Source organism: Mangifera indica, chromosome 12 (assembly GCF_011075055.1).
Source record: "Mangifera indica cultivar Alphonso chromosome 12, CATAS_Mindica_2.1, whole genome shotgun sequence".
NCBI classification, from domain to species: Eukaryota; Viridiplantae; Streptophyta; class Magnoliopsida; order Sapindales; family Anacardiaceae; genus Mangifera; species Mangifera indica.
The window spans coordinates 15,607,041-15,621,871 of record NC_058148.1 but is presented as its reverse complement, the minus strand read 5'-3'; the positions used below and the strand labels follow the sequence as shown (position 1 = coordinate 15,621,871).

The window sequence follows — 14,831 nt, the reverse complement described above, 5'->3', positions numbered from 1 at the left end:
AGAGAGAGAGAGTAAAGTAGATAGAGTTGGCTGGATTCTTCAGGAGTGAGGTCGAATAAGGCTCATTTTGAAACCAATTTGAATTTAATTTAGTTTGTGATCAGTTTAAAATTGTTAAATGATAATTTGAATCAAACTTGAAAATAATTTTATTTTGAACCAAATTTAATAGTTGGGATAGAATTCAACCCTGCAAGTGGTCATTGGCCTACATTTGCAATGTGAGTAAGCCTAGTAACTATTGCATTAAATATGGATGCAGGAGCTACCATTAAGTTGTTGCAGTTAGGTTGTTGCAGCTATGTGCAGAAGCACGTACAGAACCCACTCCCAAATTTTGTCTATGTTTTTTGCTTCAATTAAAAAGCCCTAACTTTTCCTTTCTGGTCTTGATTGAGACTCTGCATTTGCTTTGATTACATCTTGCCAGGCTTCATCTATCGTATCATTCATTTATTCACTACAGTTGGGCAGGCAAGTTATCACATTCTTAGACGATTACATTTCATAGAGAACAATCCAATCCCTTGTGTTGACTGTCCCATCCCATGTCAATGGCCTTAGCCCATCATGAGATTGGGTTGGTTGGCTTGCAGGCACCCGGACCAAGTTACTTGGGCCAGAGATCTTTTTATGTGTTTCCATTAGTGACTCTGAAGGTATATTTGAGTCAAATCGAATTTGAATAAAGATTAATTCAAACTCAATTTAAATTTAAAATGACTAGTTTGAATTTAAGTTTAAGTTTTACTCATTTGAACTAGTGAGCAATAATGATAAAGAAAGAGAAAAAACATAAAAAAATAATCTTTAAAGAGATAAATTATAATATCGATGTCAATTGCATGGTCTAAATATTAAGTATAAATCATAGTTTGAATGCTTCGTAATCTATTTCATGTATTTTGTGCTCCAGATACTAGAATAAATATCTAATAAGGTAAAACTATTTCTAACAAAATGATATACTTATTTTTTGTATTATAAATAAGATGAATTATAACAAGTCACATACTTATATTTCAAAAATGCAAAAACAAAAACATTATGCAATAACTTAAAAAAAAAAAAAAAAGCTAAATAGTTAAATATGATTTGGGTAAACTTTTGAATTTTGAGTATTAAATCCTTTACCAACCATACCTTATGACACATAATTAAAGCCCTTAAATTGGAATCATTTTGTTAAATGAAGTTTCATTTTTTCATCTATCCAAAAGCATACAATTGAAAGGTACATGATATGGATGTTTATCTGGATTATCCAAACATTCACTGATTTTATACCTACAAAAATATATTCAAGTTTATTATATGACAAATAATGTGACAATGAAAATTTGTTAACACGGGCAATGTAACAAGTATTTAACTAAATCAAATCATTTGACATATAAATTATGTAATAAAACTTTAATCAAACTCTTCCAAATGGCCGTGTGGGTGTACGGTACCAGTTTCAAGTACCACTTCGAAAAGGCATCGGTTCGAATTCCGTTTGTAACAATTTTTCAAATTATCATTTCCCCACCAATATTTAATGAAAAAATACTGTTACCCTAACTTCAACTAATCCTATATTTGTAATTGCATCAATTACCATTGATCCAACTTCATTTCAATCACCGTTGCTGATTGTTTTACAAATCTAAAAATTTATTGTTATAAATCCAAGTATCAATTAAAAAAAAAAAAAATCAAAACTTTAACCCTAAATTCAATTAGTTATAAGTTTGTAATTGAATCAACTACAACTGATCCAGCGCAATTTCAACCATTGTTGATAATTATTTTACAAACTAAAAAACTTATCATTTGATCCCCACTATCAATTGAAAAAAAAATAAAAAATAAAAACTTTAATTAATTCCAAATATGTAATTGCATCAATTACTATTAAAATTAGAATTAAATTCACATTATTTCAACATAATTTTAATTGGAATTAAACTGGTTTAATGTGATTTCAATCACTGTTAGTGATTATTTTGCTTTGAAATTTAATATTTTATAAAAGATGGATGGGTGAAAAAATATTTAATACAATTTAGAATGTAAAATGCTAATTATAATTATTATATTATAAACATTAAATGGTGAGGGACGTAACGTGATTAATTTGGGAATGATGATCGTTCTCCCTACAAAACCGTATAATCTAAGATTTGATCCACAGAAGATACTAGAACTTATCCACAGTCTGGCTGGCGTGTCGTCTTAACCAGGAAGTCCAGCCTGCCCTTCTTAGCCTTAGGAGAAAATCACGTTACTTTTCACCGAATTTTGGTAATACAGTTGTTACTTTCACTCATACATTGTTCTGACAATAACTCCATTGTCATTCATAAAAAGGTATTTAATTTTTATATTTATATGCACAAATTCTATTCTAGCATCTCCTTTTCTTCAGCAACACAGTAAACACTAGTGTACTAAAAAGAAAGAAAGAAAGAAGCTTACTAAGATTCTGGTAAGATTGCTGTTTCTGTTTGATTCTTAAGACTTGTTTTCATAGTGTATCATCGTTTTCTGCAATATGCATGCATGCTATATTGAACTCAATTTGCCATGTAAAGTCTGAAACTTGGAAGTTTTGATGATAAGATTTGTCACAAGTTGAGCGGTAATTCCATCGGCAACAATGGTTTGGTTTCACGCATGTAATAAATGCCTTTATTTTCATTGGGAAGTTGACCTGTACTTCCCAATATGTAATTAATAAGGGTGATTTTGATTAGTTGTTTGGTTTTAATCTGTTTCCTCGACAATTTCTATCACTGTTTTTTTTTAGTTATTGCAATTTTATTGTATGTAATCCACGAAACAAGTTAATGGTGAATAAAATAATGCCAAAAAATTACGTTACTTATTACTATAAAATGAAAATTTTTATGTGATCAGGGTTTGTTCTTGCAGGTTGAATCTTGGTGGGTTTGTTGCTAACGTTCTCTTGACGCAGTTTTTTGTGTAACAATTATGGTGGAAGTAGGGGCCTCAAAAGCAGATAAGACTGAGTTCACAGAATGCTGGCGAACCGTATGGACGACTCCCTATATTATGAAGCTTGCTTTTGCAGCTGGCATTGGAGGGCTGTTGTTTGGTTATGATACAGGTATAACAATTAAGCAGTGTTGCCAACCGATATTTTTTTATGTTTTGCATATTTTTGAATATGTTTATTGAACGTTGCTGTAGGAGTCATATCTGGTGCCCTTTTGTATATTAAAGATGATTTTGAAGCTGTTGAAAAGAAAACATGGCTCCAGGTTTTTTTTTTTTTTCACTTTTTTGAAAATATAGTTTAGTTAATTTTATTTATGTTGTGTTTAATTGATCAAAAAATTGTCTGTGCAGGAAACAATTGTGAGTATGGCTGTTGCAGGTGCTATCTTTGGAGCTGCCATTGGCGGATGGATCAACGACATGTTTGGGAGAAGAATGTCAATTTTAGCAGCCGATGTATTATTCTTCATTGGTGCAATTGTGATGGCTGTTGCTCCAGCTCCCTGGATGATTATTCTTGGAAGAGTACTGGTTGGTCTTGGAGTTGGAATGGCTTCCATGACTTCACCGCTTTACATTTCAGAAGCATCTCCTGCAAGAATTAGAGGAGCATTGGTTAGCACAAATGGCTTGCTAATTACAGGTGGCCAATTTGTGTCCTACCTCGTCAATCTAGCATTATCCAAGGTATGCAACTTAATCATTATTCTTGAAACTATTTTGTTCTAATTACTTAACCCGTATTCGAAGAATTGCTTATCACTTTACTCAATAAAAAATGGAACTGTTGCTCTGTAGCCGAGCCACGTAAATTTGTGTTTTTGATTTACTGTGCAATTTCAATCCAATATCTTGTATCACTATCAGGCTCCTGGAACTTGGCGTTGGATGCTCGGTGTTGCAGGGGTACCAGCTTTGATTCAGTTTATATTGATGCTCACCCTTCCTGAATCTCCTAGATACCTTTACAGAAAGGTATAATCCGCCATGCAATGTCTTTTTTTTCTTGTTTACCGGGATAAATCCCTCAACCAGTGTTGCTTCTGAACTTATTCAGGAACGTGAAGAAGAGGCAAGGGCCATCCTGCAGAAAATTTACTCTGCTAATGAAGTTGAACAAGAGATGCAATTGTTACAACAGTCTGTTGAAACTGAAAAAGCTGAGGAAGCTATCATTGGGAAAGACAATTTTTCTAGATTAAAAGGAGCTTTTGGTAACCCTGTTGTAAGGAGGGGACTTTATGCTGGAATTACAGTTCAAGTGGCTCAACAGTTTGTGGGTATCAACACTGTCATGTATTACAGTCCATCCATAGTTCAATTCGCTGGATTTGCTTCAAAGAGCACAGCTCTAGCTCTCTCCCTGGTGACTTCCGGCCTCAATGCAGTTGGCTCTATTGTTAGTATGGCCTTTGTTGATCGATCTGGAAGAAGGAGACTTATGATCATCTCAATGTTTGGAATCATTTCTAGCCTTGTTGTGTTAGCTGCAGTGTTTTGGCAAGCCTCAGTTCATGCTCCTTCTATTAGCCCATTGGAAACATCTCACTTTGGCAACAACAGTACATGTCCAGCTTACTCCAAAGCTGCAAATCCAGCAAAATGGAACTGCATGTCATGCTTGAAAGTAAAATGTGGCTTCTGCGCACATAACGGAAATGAAGTAAGTCCCATTACTGTACTTGATTACATTTTCCCCTCCTCAACCGCTTAATTTTCTTACTGATTGGGTTCATTTTATGACTATGTTCAATTTTCAGCACCTTCCTGGAGCATGTTTGCTTGATGACAAGTTAAATGAGGACAAATGTGGTGGAGAGCACCGTACATATTTTAAGGATGGCTGTCCAAGTAAATTTGGGATCCTTGCAGTCATCCTCCTTGGCTTATACATTATAGTTTACTCACCAGGGATGGGAACAGTTCCATGGATTGTCAACTCTGAGATTTATCCATTGAGATACAGAGGTATAGGTGGAGGCATTGCTGCAGTTGCTAACTGGACATCGAATCTCATTGTCAGCTTGACCTTCTTAACTCTTACTGAAGCTCTTGGTTCCGCCGGTACTTTCCTTTTATTCGCCGGATTTTCCACCATAGGACTCGTTGCCATTTACTTCTTGGTACCGGAAACTAAAGGATTGCAATTTGAAGAAGTTGAGAAAATGCTTGAGCATGGCTATAGACCTGGCTTGTTCAAGAGAAAACCCGAGGATGTTCAGGGTTGTGCTTAGCCTTACTTCTTTCCTTAATAAGTTACTAAAATTGCCCATTCAACCCATTTTAATTGGTCATATGAATGAGCATAGTGTCTAGTTGGCTTTAGTGTATGTGATTAATAGTCTAATATTTGATTTTTGAGAGACACAGTCAGGCTCGAGTTTTATTCAATCTAACATGGTATCCTATATTTTATTAAACAATATTCTTGTTGATCAGTGTTTGATACTCAGATCGTGTTTTATTGATTTATATTTATTAGACAATATTCAATAATGAATGCGTCCAACCAATGGATGGTATGTAAGAAAATCCAGATTCTAATCCCTTTTATCTGTAATAATTGAAACCATGTTGATATTAGCATGATGGATGTTATGACAGGATTTGCATCCCTTCATTCTCAATAATAAATTTTAATCATATTAATATCAGCAAGACCGGTTTGATCGGAATAATCATGAGATTTAAAACAGTTTGATCGGATTAACCGCGAGATGTTTCATTTTGTTCAACTACTTTGTCAAAGATGGTCAAACGGGTACAGACTGTTTGGTCCACCACTGGATGTAAAATCCTGTCTGCAGTAAAAGCAATGCCGACACTTAGGAGATTCCAAAACTTGTTAAATTGACTGAGAGGGAAGGCATTCAGAAAGAAAGACACTGCACTTCCCTGCCAGCTAAGGCATCATTAGTAACGACAGGGAAAGTAATTCTCAAACAAAATTCTATAAATCTATGGTGGGGTTGATGGTAGCGGTTGGTGGGGTGGCTTTTTGTTACTATCTTTGGTTCAATGAACGATAATTGGATCCATGAAAACCACCGTCATGTCTCCTCTCAATATCATGCCACAGGGAACCCATATGGACGTCAAAGGCTAAAGAGCATAGTGATATGTCACAATCCAAAGTGCGAGGCTACAGATCCCATGCAGGTGTCAAAGTTGCAAAGCCTAATGGTATATAATGATCCCAAATGCGAGGTTAAGGAGTGTAGTGGTATATGACTTTGAACTCTAACTTCATTGGCTACACTGAGATTCCTATCATTTTTGCTTAGATTGCAAGTTCTGATGCCACCAAGCAAACAGATGAACAACTTTACACCAAATATTACCAACCAACCAAACAAACAAACAAACAAGTTCTAGTGCTTATGATGATCAGGATGATGTGTATTATAATAATCTGCATCTTCATTCAGGAAAATTTTTTGACAGAAGTTGGATTATCTGAACGAAACAACAAGGACAATAACCCAAGATATTATTACACCCAAAAACCCACAAGGAAATCACTAACCCTCCACCTCTAGAGAATCAAAATTCCAAAACCTAGATAAAATTCATACATCTAAAGGTCAATTGATTACTCACTACTCTCTCCCTGATACATATATATATAACTTGTTTCCAATTCTACATATGATTTTTCCACCACATTTCTCAACCACGCTGTACAAAATCATCAGCAAGACACTCCCTATGTACATCAAAACAACACCTTACCACTCTATGGACTCGACGATGAAGCCTCCTGTCTTGGCTCTCTCAGATGCCCCAGAAGTGTTTCAGCCTGCATATCACAACCAAGGAATATTAGCACCAAGCTATTTACAAATCACTCATACACTTCAACAAGTTTAAAAGCCCCTATATATGTAATGATCTTTTTGGTAATGTATATATGTAATGGTCTTAATCCATGGTTCAATTAAATTACAGATCCCAGACGAAATCAAGCTGATTACTTGGATTAAAAACTCTAGTTCATAGCATATGCAGCATATATTTCAGTTCAACCCAACCAAAAACTATCAAAAGACTCACAAAATGCATAATTCAACTAAATTGTCAACTTTAAATTAGCTTAAAAACAGCATTAAAATGTCCTCATCATCATAATTTCAAGTCCTTCTCAGAATCTCTATACACATAAAAGACTCACAAAATGCATAATTCAACTAAATTGTCAACTCTAAGCTAACCAGAGATTACAAGCAAAATCAATGAATCAATTTAAATCATCTCACCTTATGCTTAGCTCTTACACTCCCCGTTTGCGAAAGTGCTACAAGCGGAGGAATCCCTCCTTCTCTAACCAGCAACCCTCTATTCCTCACACTCTCAGCACAGAGCTGCAACAAAGTCAGCACTGCAAACTCCTTCCCCTTGACACTCCCATCTTCAATTGCCTCAACAAGAGCAGCAATTCCATTTGCATCAACAATGGCGTCTCTCCCCTCCGCGATCCCCGCCAACAAGCTCAACACCACCATGGCTTTCTCCGCCATTCCCTCACCTTGCCCCACCAAAATCGCTACCAAAGGCCTCACCGCCCCAGCGCTTACCGCCCTCTCCTTGTTCTGCTTCAACGAACAAAGCTTATACAATGTCGTTAAAGAATCTTTTTTCCCTCTGTTTGAACCGCTTATTAGCAATGAAACTAATGGTGGAATTGCCCCACACGCGCCTATTGAACTTTTATTCTCTTCTATCAGAGCCAGACTCAGCAAAGCACAGGCTGCATTTTGCTTCGAAGTTTCAGTACCGGTTTTGAGAACATAGACTAAAGACTTTATCGCCCCCGCGTCTGTGATAAGGGATTTGTTATTCTCGTGCAAAGAGAGGTTTAATAAAGCTGTTACTGCATGTTCTTGAGTCAATGGATCGCTACATTTGAGAAGAGGAATTAAGGCCGGTATGGCACCCGATTCACCGATAAGTACCCGATTATCGGACCGATTTTTTGCTAAAAGTCTCAGTTTTGCTGCGGCTGATCGCTTGACGGCGATAGATGAAGATTGAAGACCATTGATGCAGAGCTTAACCGTCGGTTGAAGATCTTCCGGCGAAATGCTTTCAATTATTTCGGTTGAGAAGCTTTCCCTTTGGAGGAACCCCAAACACGGCTCCGGCTCCGGTTCCAGCTTGCCTTGACGGTTTTCGTCACTGGGTTGAGATGGATTGTTTTCAGGTGATGGTAAGCTCGCGAGGCGCTGCAACTCTCCCGATATGTCGCTGCTACAGACCGAGAAATCGCTGAAAGCTTGTGAGACATTCAAGAAATCCTCTTCTGATGGGTTGGACTTGCCCGATTTGGCGTCTAGCAGTTTGGTGGCAAGCTCGCCGAGTCTCATGTCGATAACCGAATCTGTCAGATTCTCTGACAAGTAGCTCGAGTGATCGGGAACTGTAGTAAAGGAGCAACTGTTCTCGTGTTGGTACAGGTTCGAACGAATCGTACGCATGGATCGGGCGGGGCTTCGGTGGATTTTGAAGCTCGAAAACGAAGACGGAGAGTAAAAATTTTGCCTCAAAGGAAACCGGCGACTTGAAGTTGAATGAGAATCTTCCAACGAAACCATTTTGGTAAAACAAGAAAAGCAAGCTAAACCCGCAACAGCAAAAGTGTTTTTTATAAGATTTAAGTTTTGGTTTTCAGAGTTGTCAGATTTTCATGGCGAAAATTGACACAGTCTGAGGTTAGAAGAAGAACTGAAACAGCTGAAGCTTCAGATTTATGGGGCTGGATTTTAGTTTATCAGAGTAAATGTTAAACGACATGCAGGTGAGAATAGACTCATCACAGCCTTCACAAACACATGGTCGGTTGATGTCTTATCCCGTTAAAGCGAGATGAGGGCGAGACGACCACTTAAGTTTAATGAGACGAAGGTCAATTCAGACCGAGTCAAATTTAATTTTAATTTGAAAAATTAACTTGAAATCCATTCCGATTGATAAATGATAATATAAAAAAATATTAGAGAAAAAGTTAAAAAAAAAATATTGATTTAAAAAACTGAACATTTATGGCTTCTTTTACTCTAAGTAATGGGATTTACCTTTTAATTTTAAATACCTCGTCCATCTATCAATAAATAAATAGGAGAAGGGATATTACAAAAAAGAGAAAAAAAAAATTAAAAGAAAAAGATCATTGATAATGGCATCGATGTTTAAAAATAAAATTTTAAATAAAAATATTATTTTTTAAAATTTAATATATAAATAAAATAATTAATTTTTGAAATTAAAAAAAAAGAGAAACAAAATAAAATTTGAAGTAATTAAAATATTATTAATTTTAATTTTTAAAATTAAAAAATAAAAATTTAAAAAATCAACTTAAGTTGGAATAAATCTTCTGAGACCTTTGTTTTATTTATTAAAAAAAAAAAAAACCACTGACGGGCCTAATCAGCTGGATCGACAAAAATGGGGATCGGACCTTTGACGGGGATGACAAAAGTCAAACACAGAAGTAAAAAGTGTAGCATGTAGTACACGTGTGCCGACGGCAGGTTTGGATCAAGGTAAGTGATCGCCGTAGGATTGTGATCAGCTAGACTAGAAAGTCACAAGTAGTCGGAGCTGCAATCCAGCCGCACTTGTTGTCCCATTCACATTAGCCACGCGTACGGCGCATCTAGAAACGGCCAGCCAGCCAGCCAGCCACCGTTTACTTAGAATTTTTACAAAGAGTAAATTATTTTTTCAACTCAAGGTTTAACGAAATCGCAATGAAAACTTAATTTGATATTACAAAAAAAGAAAGTAAATTTGTACCATACCCTTTCCATCATTCATTTTACAATGGTAACTAACAATGTTCAACCCAAAGTTTTAAGAGTAATTTATGTACAACCCAAAGTTTTTTTTTCTTTTTGCATCTACTGACATATATGCAACTGGGTTGGATCAATAAATTTATTTAATATATATATGAAAACATTAATGTTGTGATGTCACTTATATGACAAACAGAGATCAAACATGAACCAATCCGCAATCAGGTCAAGGACTAAGTTCACCTACTAAGATATTTCAATTAATCTTATAGTCTTGGAAGTAAAATTTCGGCAACTAATCTTGACTCCTGTGAAAAAAGTTCTTTTGGATTATAAAATTTCTAGATACATGCATCTCTTTATGATAAACAATTATAAAGTAATGCCCATGAAGTTCCCTTTGTGTATTCCTTTTTAATTTGGTATTTTTATAACATGTCATATATTACAATATAATACCCATGTACAAGAGTATTAAAAAGTAAAATGCACAAAGTCATTGTGTTAATATCAATTATTTATTAATCTATTAATATTATTTTGGGACATGCATGATATTTACTATTTATCATTTTCTTCCTAGCTCTTTAGGGCTTTAAATATGTGAATTCTCACAATCTATAAAAAAAATTTTCGTTAAATGGTTTAGAAGTACGTAAATTGTTAAAAAATGTTTTGAGTTATAAAACTCAAAAGTAAAAAAGTGAGATTATGTATTCAAAACTCACAATATATAAATATTTGTTTGAGTTATTAGACTTATGACTAGACATGATCTAAGTTGACTCACACTTGGATCATGATTTATATAGAAATAAAATGATTTGAGTTTGAGTAACGTAACTCTAACTAAACTTAATAGAGTCTCAAAAAGTTATGAAAAGATTCATCTTTTCTGATAATTTTTTATCTTTTTTAATTATTTTTTCATCATTTTTATGATGAATTCATTGTCATTTAAGCTTAATCTTAAACTAATTATTCTAAACTTAAATTGCGCTTGAGTAAACCCTTGTCTATGCTCATTTTAGCTCAAATCCACCCTAATGAGACCACTTGACTAGATTTTCCATATATCCTAAAAGGTTAAAAGATATTTCACTACAATATGAAAGTTGTATTTACCTTTACATTGTATTTGTAACATTTATTTTCTAAACATATGAAATGATTAAAAAACAAACAAGTTCAAAGAAAAAGAAGAATATTAAAACACGCAAACAAAACCGATAAGTGAGTGTGGATTAAAGTGAGATTAAAGAGTATAATTAAAGTTTATAAGAATAAAGATGGTTGACGCAGACTGATCAAGGAGTTTGTCTGAATTCACACATTCTTGTTGGCAGTGGTTGGGATCAAGATTTGTAAAGAGAAAAAGTTATGCCTTTCTTTTAAGTTCAAAGATAAGGATTAGTTAGGTTAATTAATGTTCTTAATGAAGATATAAAGCTATTAGCATAATTTAATTACGCTTTCTTTACTTTACTTCTAGAAGAGAGCTTTTCAACATTTGACTACCAAGAATTAAGTCAAATGACCCTTTTAGTCAATGATCTTGAACTTAAGTTCACATTAACTACTAAGTTGACTGTTTTTGTAATCATCTAGTTGAAATTTTGAACAAAATCCCTAATCGGATAATAATCAAGAATTGATAAATTTTGTCATTTTTTATGAGTTGTATTTGATTGTGTATCAAGTAAAATTATTTTACATTTGAATCAATAAATAAGTAAGACTCAATGTTTCTCTGGATATAGAAAATAAAAACATTTTAGACTAAGAGATGTAGAAGAGTAACTAATTTGATTTGTGTGTTATGTAATTGAAAAGGCAAATTGGTCACTAATGAATAATACTAATTAAATGTAGTACCCAATTTAATGAATAAGCTTATGACTATCCATGACAGGTGGCACCAGCCCACATCAATGATTCATAGTTGAAGAGACAACTGGACCTCGCTCCCAAATTCCTGCTCTCTATGTGGCACTTCATCAAACATTAGCTAGACATGCAAATCAACTAAATTGAGCTTGAGATCTCACAAGATCAAAATATAAATTCAAATCACATGATTTTAAAAAATCATGGCACACTAGTGAGAACAAAAGAAAAACAGGAGTAAATTATTAATTTTTTCACATGATTTTAAAAAATATCAATTCTCATCCATTAGAATTGTTAAATTATAAATTAAAGTGGTAGTAGTCATAATCATTCGATAATTAAACTAATGGTAAATCAATCACATAATTTATGGTAATTTTCAAGCTTTCCAAATATAAATTTTAATAATTTTACCAAATTGTGAGATTTAATTTTTTAATTGTAAAACATACGATAATTAAACTAATGGTAAATCAATCTCAAGCTTTCAATTTGACCAAAATGAGATTTACTTTTAATTGTAAACAGTAAACAATGATTCTCTCAACTCAATCCTGTCCTGTCATGTTATATGTTTTTACAGACAAGCAAGAACAAAACTTTCATCACATTCATGAATGAATGAACAAAACTCAGAGTTGATCAGAATCATCGTCTATAATTAGTGCATGTGTTGAATAAGTTGGTACGTACAGGCTGGTGGGGAAACAACAATGGCAGATGAAAGTGGACAAAATAAAATACAGATGAAAAAAATATATATGTAAACCTAGTTTCATGAAATATAAATATAGGAAACCAAGTTGGCTTGTGAATAAATTGGAATCCTTCGCAAAAGATTAACCTCAGATTATAGAGAGAAGTTTCATTTGTAACTGAAAATATTATTATTAGTAATAATTAACCTTCATCACCTTTATATTCTCTTTTGTGTTCTGCTACAATCCCTTCATTCATGGCGGAAAAGTTGAAGATTGTGTTATTTGTCTCAGTTTTTTCAGTGTCTGTTATCATATCATCTTCCTTTGCTCAGCAAGCTTGTAACAAATATTCCTTTTCTGATAATCGTGAATATTCCTCCTGTATTGATCTACCTGTGTTGAACTCTTTTATCCATTACAACTATGAATCTTCATCGGGGAAGCTTGAAGTGGCGTTCAGGAAGACGGGGATGGATTCTTCTGGTTGGATAGCTTGGGCCATTAACCCTGCAGCAACCGGCATGGTTGATTCTCAGGCTCTGGTGGCTTACCAACAAGCCGATGGAAAAATGAAGGCTTATACTTCGCCTGTTACTGAATATAAAACGAGTTTGGAAGAAGGGAAGCTGAGTTTCGAGGTGTCAGATTTGGAGGCAAAGCTTGAGAAGAATGAGATGACTATTTTTGCTACAATGGCGGTTGGGAAAGGCAATACGACAGTGAATCAAGTTTGGCAGGAGGGTCCTGTTTCTGATGGAGTTCCGCAAATGCATAGTACTAGTGGTGGAAATGTTCAAAGCATGGGGAAATTGAATCTTCTTTCTGGTACTGCTTCATCTTCTGGCGGTGGAGACTCCAAAACAAAACAGCGTAATGTAAGTGATTCAATCTTACAACTTCTTCTTTTACTTGTTTTTGAGTATTGTCCGCTTTGAATTAAGTCCCTCACCGTTTTGCAAGCTAAACAAGGAAATCACAAACAATTAAAACAGTTTTAGCTTCTAATACATAAGTGACGTGAAATGTTCATATATATACATGATGTAGATAGTATGATATCCCTAAGTAGCATAAGATGCTTATATATATTCAACTATCATACTTTGTCAATATGGATGGTTCAATGGTTGGATTCACTGTTAAAATATTTTCCATTTTAGATACATAATTTATTACAGTTTTGTTTTGAGTTTTCAATCCAAAATGTACATCTCATCGGTTATTCAACCATTTGACACTTTATAACCCAAAACATGTATTACCCATTTGGGAGTTTATATACTATTTAATAAGTCTTATCTAATCATCTCCAACCATGTAAGATATTCATACATAATGTAAACAGTCTAATAGTTTGTCATTTTTGCTTTGGTATAGAATTTGTCTTAGTTACTTTGCGGTTTTGCAATTCGAAATGTCTTTAGACAATTTAAAAACTCACAAATAATTTAACCTAAAATATCTCTTAAGTACTTTGTCGCTTGGGGAGTTACATATAACAATTGACACAAATATTGGTTATTTCAACTTAAAACAATATTTTAATAGCATTTGGTTCCTTTTGTAACACTAAAAAAATTGCAGATTCATGGGATTCTGAACGCGGTTAGTTGGGGTATTATGATGCCATGTGGGGCTTTTTTTGCAAGGTACTTGAAGGTGTTTAAATCTTCTTTAGGGCCACTCTGGTTTAGCCTCCATGTTGGTTGCCAATTATCAGCATATATTATCGGTGTTGCCGGATGGGGAACAGGTCTCAAGCTCGGAGCTGAATCCCCTGGAATTGAATATTCAACCCATAGGAAAATTGGCATAGCCCTCTTCTGTCTTGGAACACTTCAGGTTCTCAAAAACTTCATTAATTTCATAGTTTAAAAAAAGAAAAAAAAAAAAAAAGACCTCTAGTTTCAACAATCTCCTTCTTGCTACAGGCTTTTGCATTGCTTCTAAGGCCAAAACCAGATCACAAATACAGGATTTTCTGGAATATCTATCACCACACATGCGGATACACAGCCTTAATTCTGAGTGTTGTTAACGTGTTCAAAGGATTCGAAATCCTGAAACCGGGGGATGCCTGGAAGCAAGCTTACATTGGGATTATCATAGCTTTGGGTGCCATAGCTGTGATGTTGGAAGCTTTTACTTGGTTTATAGTGATCAAGAGGAAAGAGGGGAGAGCATACTGACAAGAGATGCTTGGAAATGGAGCGACTGGATAGGGTGGTAGAGGGCATCAAAACAAGTTTGGTCAATGAATATTTCCTCTTCACAGGTGCTTTTCTCGTTTGCATAGGCAGGCCTTGGTAAGCCTATATGTGATCGGAAATTATGATGCATGTTGATACAGCAGATATACTATTGGGCGGAACTGAAAACATTTATGCTTAAAGTTGTCTAATAAATATATTTAATACATACATAAAATTTTATTTATGTT

General features: G+C 34.6%; 3 protein-coding genes across 5 annotated transcripts; 2 read left to right on the top strand and 1 right to left on the bottom strand.

Moving 5' to 3' along the window:
* Positions 1-2,178: 2,178 nt before the first annotated feature.
* Positions 2,179-5,441, top strand: LOC123192455 (inositol transporter 4-like). 3 transcript variants are annotated; one of them, XM_044605020.1, is made up of 7 exons: positions 2,179-2,286; positions 2,917-3,112; positions 3,196-3,266; positions 3,355-3,690; positions 3,871-3,978; positions 4,061-4,666; positions 4,764-5,441. In XM_044605020.1, the coding sequence occupies exons 2-7, from the start codon at positions 2,977-2,979 to the stop codon at positions 5,235-5,237; spliced, it is 1,731 nt and encodes a 576-aa protein (XP_044460955.1). In that variant the 5' UTR covers positions 2,179-2,286; positions 2,917-2,976; the 3' UTR covers positions 5,238-5,441. The 3 variants fall into 3 exon arrangements, with proteins under 3 accessions (XP_044460955.1, XP_044460953.1, XP_044460954.1); XM_044605018.1 differs by having other exon boundaries at positions 2,216-2,352; XM_044605019.1 differs by lacking the exon at positions 2,179-2,286 and adding an exon at positions 2,342-2,470.
* A 962-nt stretch (positions 5,442-6,403) lies between these two features.
* On the bottom strand, positions 6,404-8,793 carry LOC123193602 (U-box domain-containing protein 4-like). The gene is made up of 2 exons (XM_044606652.1): positions 7,260-8,793; positions 6,404-6,802 (listed from the first exon to the last, which is right to left on the bottom strand). Exons 1-2 carry the CDS (start codon positions 8,592-8,594, stop codon positions 6,740-6,742), a joined length of 1,398 nt encoding a protein of 465 aa, XP_044462587.1. The 5' UTR covers positions 8,595-8,793; the 3' UTR covers positions 6,404-6,739.
* A 3,852-nt stretch (positions 8,794-12,645) lies between these two features.
* On the top strand, positions 12,646-14,660 carry LOC123230289 (cytochrome b561 and DOMON domain-containing protein At5g47530-like). Its single transcript, XM_044656441.1, has 3 exons — positions 12,646-13,266; positions 13,976-14,233; positions 14,323-14,660. Exons 1-3 carry the CDS (start codon positions 12,646-12,648, stop codon positions 14,578-14,580), a joined length of 1,137 nt encoding a protein of 378 aa, XP_044512376.1. The 3' UTR covers positions 14,581-14,660.
* The last annotated feature ends 171 nt before the right edge of the window (positions 14,661-14,831 follow it).

Bases quoted from the DNA above. Each gene is read 5' to 3' on its own strand.
- LOC123230289 (XM_044656441.1), top strand. From the start codon at position 12,646: ATGGCGGAAAAGTTGAAGATTGTGTTATTTGTCTCAGTTTTTTCAGTG. The intron at 13,267-13,975 runs GTAAGTGATTCA...AAAAAATTGCAG, and splicing joins CCAAAACAAAACAGCGTAAT to ATTCATGGGATTCTGAACGC. The intron at 14,234-14,322 runs GTTCTCAAAAAC...TTCTTGCTACAG, and splicing joins TCTGTCTTGGAACACTTCAG to GCTTTTGCATTGCTTCTAAG.
- LOC123193602 (XM_044606652.1), bottom strand. From the start codon at position 8,594: ATGGTTTCGTTGGAAGATTCTCATTCAACTTCAAGTCGCCGGTTTCCT. The intron at 6,803-7,259 runs GTGAGATGATTT...TGTGATATGCAG, and splicing joins GTGTAAGAGCTAAGCATAAG to GCTGAAACACTTCTGGGGCA.
- LOC123192455 (XM_044605020.1), top strand. From the start codon at position 2,977: ATGGTGGAAGTAGGGGCCTCAAAAGCAGATAAGACTGAGTTCACAGAA. The intron at 3,267-3,354 runs GTTTTTTTTTTT...TTGTCTGTGCAG, and splicing joins AAAAGAAAACATGGCTCCAG to GAAACAATTGTGAGTATGGC. The intron at 3,691-3,870 runs GTATGCAACTTA...TATCACTATCAG, and splicing joins TCAATCTAGCATTATCCAAG to GCTCCTGGAACTTGGCGTTG.